The sequence below is a fragment of the Penaeus japonicus genome, unplaced genomic scaffold (assembly GCF_977035675.1).
Source record: "Penaeus japonicus unplaced genomic scaffold, GWHDUDI00000001_assembly GWHDUDI00000027, whole genome shotgun sequence".
Lineage (NCBI taxonomy): Eukaryota > Metazoa > Arthropoda > Malacostraca > Decapoda > Penaeidae > Penaeus > Penaeus japonicus.
The window spans coordinates 14,712,379-14,719,878 of record NW_028234429.1 but is presented as its reverse complement, the minus strand read 5'-3'; the positions used below and the strand labels follow the sequence as shown (position 1 = coordinate 14,719,878).

General features: G+C 29.7%; 1 protein-coding gene across 1 annotated transcript in view; it reads left to right on the top strand.

Moving 5' to 3' along the window:
- Positions 1-5,428: 5,428 nt before the first annotated feature.
- LOC122260905 (superoxide dismutase [Cu-Zn]) overlaps positions 5,429-7,500 on the top strand; it is a 5,979-nt gene continuing 3,907 nt past the window's right edge. The window contains exons 1-2 of the mRNA XM_086552628.1: positions 5,429-5,592; positions 6,979-7,186. Of these exons, the coding sequence (XP_086408754.1) occupies positions 5,480-5,592; positions 6,979-7,186 (321 nt within the window). The 5' untranslated portion in view covers positions 5,429-5,479. The remainder of the gene's footprint in view (positions 5,593-6,978; positions 7,187-7,500) is intronic.

The window sequence follows — 7,500 nt, the reverse complement described above, 5'->3', positions numbered from 1 at the left end:
ATATATATATATATATATATATATATAATTTTTTTTTTTTTTTTTCTGGGGGGGGGGGGGCTTTTTGTGCCACGCGGAAAAGCCAGTACATTAACCGTTGAAAAAAGCTAAAAACTTTAATATCGGAATCCCGTGCTAAACCAAACCACTTCTTTAATTATAGCCTTGACTCCATTATTTCATCGATACTGGAATGATATACCTATGCGAAAATACAGTCCAGGAACTTCATTTGAAATGGCTGAAATATATTTATGTAAAATAGAATAAAATTATGATAATAAAAACGTTATCACTCGCTGGACAGACCTGAATGGTGAATTATTCGGACATATTTTAAAACTCTTAAGTCTCTCAACTTTCTTGTAGTCGCGCGTTTTGCCAGTCGGTGGAAAATTTGCATCACACTAGTCCACAAATTACACCCACCTCTTCCGGGAAGGAAAAGGCGGGGAAAGTGATGACGTCGAATGGAGATAATTGTGATGTGATATGTATCAGAAGGAGGAATCGTCAGGCAAGGAGAGCCGAGAATGATGAGTGATGAGTGAGTGATGTTTCTATGGGAGGTCAAATATTCTTTGGAAGTTACTACTAGACAGCGGGAAGTGTCCGAGAATGAGACCTTTGATCTTAAATGCAAGACGGAAAAACGTTGCATTTGATTGTTGATTTCCTTATGTCAATTCCGGATCGAAACACTTTAACTCAAGGTAAAGTAACAATCACGAAAATCAAAAGAACAAGAGATGTTAAACAAGAAAATATGTAATATTATTAGTAATCGTTTTAAAGTAAAGAAAAAAAAAAAAAAAAAATAAATAGATATATATATATATATATATATATATATATATATATATTCAAAAGACATATATATCTATATAATAGATATATATAAATATATCTATATAATATATATAAATATATCTGTATGATATATATAAATATATCTATATGATATATTTATATATATATATTATATAGATATATTATTATATATATATATTAATATTTATATATATATTATATATATATCATATAGTATATCTATATATTATAATATATATATTATATATATATAGATATATCTATATGATATATATAGATATATCTATATGATATATATAGATATATCTATATGATATATATAGATATATCTATATGATATATATAGATATATCTATATGATATATATAGATATATCTATATGATATATATAGATATATCTATATGATATATATAGATATATCTATATGACATATATAGATATATCTATATGACATATATAGATATATCTATATGACATATATAGATATATCTATTTGACATATATAGATATCTATATGATATATAGATATATCTATATGACATATATAGATATATCTATATGACATATGTAGATATATCTATATGACATATATAGATATATCTATATGACATATATAGATATATGTATATGACATATATAGATATATCTATATGACATATATAGATATATCTATATGACATATATAGATATATCTATATGACATATATAGATATATCTATATGACATATATAGATATATCTATATGACATATATAGATATATCTATTTGACATATATAGATATATCTATATGAGATATATAGATATATCTATATGATATATATAGATATATCTATATGATATATATAGATATATCTATATGATATATATAGATATATCTATATCTTATATATAGATATCTATATGACATATGTAGATATATCTATATGATATATATAGATATATCTATATGATATATATAGATATATCTATATGATATATATAAATATATCTATATGATATATATAAATATATCTATATGATATATATAAATATATCTATATGATATATATAAATATATCTATATGATATATATAAATATATCTATATGACATATATAGATATATCTATATGACATATATAGATATATCTATATGATATATATAAATATATCTATATATATATATAAATATATCTATATAATATATATAACTATAGTTATATAATATATATATATATATATATATATATATATATATATATATATACACTTATATAATGTATATGTATATATTACATAAGGTCACCAACCAATTTATACCCACCTTTAACAAAAAAGAATACAACTGAATTACCCTCAGATATTTCGAGCAATGGAGGGCAAAGATAATGATTATTAGAGTAAACAAGGACATTGCATTCTTATTGCAGTATAGTTCAGATAAGATTTTAAAAGGTTACTGACTGACCTCTATGTTTGTGAAAGCAGTACTAGGCCCGGTATAACAATGTTTGGGCCTTTATTTAGCTATTTCTCTCTCTCTCTCTCTCTCTCTATATATATATATATATATATTTCCTTGGTATGTGCTAATCTTGTAATGTTTTATCAAAACTGCATGTTGACATCTCGAGTGATTCGAAAATGAGTAAATTATGAAGATAGTAAAAAGAAAAACAATTAACAGATGTTACGAAATGGATACCCATGACAAAGGTGACTTGAGGTTGGCGAAAATAAAGAATAAGAGAAAGAAAAGAGTGGGAAAAGGAGAATTGAATGCCACTCCGTCTGTTTGGCAATGAGTTTCAACAACGCTGACTGAGCCTCTTCTTTTATAAACAAACATCCTAATTCCACTGTACGGTCAAAGAACTCTTAAATTACTTTTGTTATAAACTAAGCGTATTTTTTAACCGCCTATTAAACTAATATGAAGAGCTAATACCAAGGTGTAGAACTCGCTTTTGATTTTGTTTTTGTAAGTGTTCAAAACTTGAAATTTGTTACATGGTTACAATCAGCATCTGTTACACAATATGTTTGATATTAATATTACTGATTTTGTGATTTGTGCGTTTTGAGAAGAAAACTACATTGAAGGTTTAATGCTCAACTGATAGTCAAAATTTTGATTATCAATTGGACACGAAATAATGTGAAGGCGAATGAATGCCATTTCTGTTTGTTATTATAGTTTTTACATCGTTTGTATATCTGTATACTGAATCTATCGAGGCCTCTTTTGTATCAACGAATGTCCTAACATTGCGTACATGGAATATGTATGTGTGTTTGCGTGTTAATATATGTGTGTGTATGTGTATCTGTGTTTGTGTTTATTCATACATACATATATGTGCACACACACACACACACACACACACACACACACACACACACACACACACACACACACACACACACACACACACACACACACACACACACACACACACACACACACACACACACACACACACACACACACACACACACACACACACACACACACACACACACACACACACACACACACACACACACACACACACACACACACACACACACACACACACACACACACACACACACACACACACACACACACACACACACACACACACACACACACACACACACACACACACACACACACACACACACACACACACACACACACACACACACACACACACACACACACACACACACACGGCATATCTATAAATATGTGTGATATTTATATATATATATATATATATATATATATATATGAGGTTTAACCTTGAACTTATTATAACAAAACTTCTTGTAAGGAACCCTTAAGCATGAAATGATCGCTCTTTTTTTTTTCTTCTTCTTCTTTTCTCCTTTAACGCGGCCGTAAGTCATTATGAAAATCAATGCCATAAAATACACCATGAATAGTTTTAACTATACAGTGAATGGGGTACCGATCTTAAACACAACGTTAAAGAGAAACTAAAAAAAAAAAATAAAAAAAAATATTCACAAAAAGAATTCGATTGATGCTTATTGTGACAATTTAATTCTGACATCGTAAAACATGACTCATTTATAGAATTCACAGACCTGTCGATGCGGGAGGGTAGGCGGGATAGCCGAGGGATAGCGGGATTGTGAAAATAAAACTATATTGACTTTTTTGCACTCACTCCAATTCGTTTGAAAATCATTGTCATGTGTATTGCTGTCACGAACCAAATCACGGACTTAATCGTATTTAAACTTATGATTTTTATGGGAAATCATGTATACTTAACGGCTTATATATATATATATATATATATATATTATATATATATATATATATATATCTATATATATATATATATATACATATATATATATATATATATATATATATATATGTATATATATGTATATCTTGTCATGCTCCACAATACGAATACAAGCAAATTAGACGTTAAATATCCGATTCCAAATACTCCTATCAAAATTCGGACAAATCGATTCTTTGAAATGACCACAACTTTAAACCAAAATGACGTTTTCGCGAAAGTGTAAACAACATAAAATTTGAAAAATACAATTGAAATCTCCAGTAACATTCACAAACGAAAACATCTTTAGTCTTCATTTCCCTCACTACCATCATCAACAAACAATCAATGAGCTTCAAGGCCTCCATGTGTGCTATTGTTTGCCTCCGTATTGCAACCTTGATATATGATTTAGTCATCATGAAGGTAGAATGATGAATGAAAAACGCACCGAGATAGATGCGGGTAAGGCGAGGATGACGTGATGAATTAAGGTAATAAAGTTCATTTGAGTGAATGGAGGGAAGGGAGAAAAATGAGAAAGCCATGAAGATTGGTAAGTAAAGAAGAAGAGGAAGAAGGAATAGGGAAGAATTGGAAGAAAGTAAACATGAGGACTGGTAAGATAGTAAGAATGAGGAGTGAAAAGAAAGTGAAAATTGGAAGAAAGTAAGGGAGAAGAGTGGTAAGAGAGAAAGAAGGATAATTGGTAAGAATGGAAGAATGAAGCCCTGCAAGAAAGAATGAAGAAGAAAAATAGTAAAGGAATGAGGAATGGTAAGAACAGTGACGACATAAAGAATAAAGGCAGGTAAAGGAACAATACAAATTAATTATAAATGATAAAAAAACATGAAGAAATAGTTGTTTGGAAGAAGAGCAGACAGTTTGAGCAGAAGTGTAAAAATATGAATTGCTAGAAAATTAATAAAACTGATTTAAACTAATCATTAATCCGGTGAGGGTAGCAGGGTGACTTGGTAATGTGGAAGGTGGAAATAAAAGTTCACACGAAAACTCACTAGAATAATGTAGGGAAAAAAAGAAAGAGGTGTAAGGCATGAATAATGGTAAGAAATAGTGAAGAAGCAGAATGGTAATGATAGGAAGAATAATTAATAAACAGTAATAAAATGATGTAAACTTCAGAAAAGTGAATGGTATAGCAGAAAGTGGAAATAAACAATATGAAATATAAACGATTTGGTAACAGGCTAAGGAAAAGCATAAAACAGAGAAAAATCAAAAATTCAAAATAGAGAAAGAAAATCTAAGACTAGGAAAATATCCTCAAGAAAAAAAAACAGTTCGAAGTAAAGAGTAAACAAAACAAAACCAAAACCAAAAAAAAAAAAAAAAGAATGAAACAGAAAAAAAGAAAAACAGTGACCCAGCCTCGGTTATTTAAGCAGACGAGGAGGATCCAGAGGACGCAGTCTGCCCTTGGCCTTGGTAGGATGAGCACCAGCATGAGGTACGTGTTCCTTTGTATTCACTCTTTGAATTTGATCGTAATTGTTATGGTAAATACGTCCATTCTTTACGTATGTAAGAAGAATTAAGCTTTGTATTGTCACCGGGTGGATCTGATGGCCATGTATTTTTTTTTACTGTTGAATTTTCCTCTGTTATTTTGTGAAATTCTTTTCCCTTTTTTGATAGTCGGATCTAATCACACTTCTTTCGGTGTTTCGTGTACGGATCTTGGATTACGTTGCGTAATTTTATTTTAGTTGCCTGTGGCAGAATGATAATAATAATTATAATAATAAAACTAGCGATGATAACAATGATGAAAATGATAATGGTAATGATGATGATAATAACTATTTTGTATCATCAAGATTATTAAGGGCTGTTATAACGATAATTATTGTAATCCCGATAATGATACAGAAGAATAATGACAATAACAATTAATAACAGAGTTCATAATAGTAATAGTGACAATTGTAATAGTAGTTACTAATACTACTACTAGTAGTAACAATGATAATAGGGATGACGATATTGATGATGATAGCGGTAATAATAATAATAACAATAATAGTAACATTAATTAAGATGATGATTCTGATAGATGCAACAATAATAATGATAGTTGTAATAATAATAATGATATATTTAATTATCATAAAAAGGATAATGATAGCAAGGTTGATAATAATAGTGATAATAATAATTACCAATGATAATGATTGCAATGATAATAAGAATGATAAAATTAATGCTAACGCTAATGAGAATAATGATGATAGTAATGATAAAATAGTTAATCATAATGAAGATAATCAACAAACGAGAACCATTTGCAGTAGTCATAAGATATGAACCTTTGACCTTCTGTGACCTTGAACCTTTGACTGCGTCAGTAAGAGTCAAGGAATAGGCTCATGCTTTTTATCGTCTCTTCCTTCGTCTATTTTTCTCTTCCTGTTTTCATTTATTCTTCTGACTCCTTATCTTCCTCTCTTCCATTTTCATTTTTCCCTTTTTTATTGATGGTTCATCTTTTCTTTACCCTATTTTTAACCCGTTCTCTCTTTTTCTCTCCCTTTCTTTTTCATTATTTTGTTTTTCCTTTCTATAGATTAGATAAAATGTGTCGAAGTCATGACGCTGAAGAATAGTTATGTTATGATGATGATTGTAATAATGATATTATTAAGGATGATATTGGTTATATCAATGTGATGATGATAATTACTGTAATGACAATAATGATCATAATGATAAGGATGAAAAATTATGATAACGATAGTTAACTATGATGATAAAGAATAAGTATGATAAAAATATAAAAAAAAAATAATCATTAGAATTTTATAAATGATAATATTAATAAATGATATATCAACAGACAGGCTACAAGACTGCGAACAAGCGCTGTCCTGGTCGTCTTGATGAGTATAGCAGGTCGCCCCTGTGGTAGTCAAGTGGTTTTCCTCAGCCAGGATAACTACCCACCATTCCTCTATATAAACCCCGGTGCAGGAGCTGTTTCTGTCGACAACCGCCCTGTCACTTCGGGGGCTATGCAATTGACCATTCATCAGCCTGCTAATCCGGTTGGTTAATTGGTTCATTTTTCCTTCTTGGTTTGAAATCTGTGTTCCTTCCCTTTGCCTTTAAGAAATTGGGCGTCTTATGAAATTTGTGATAGAGATGAAGATGTGATAAAGATGATGTGCTCGCTTTTTTCTTCTTCTTCTTCTTAGACATCAAGCTCAATTGGGTGTGTGATTGGAATTCTTCCTTAGCGACACCAGTTCCTATGGAAAATTCTAGGAACGTACTTATCGGTACCTATTGTATTATCTGTTGCTAAATTGTGCACACGGCATGTGTAGCATATTTACAGTTATTATGCATACTAATCTGA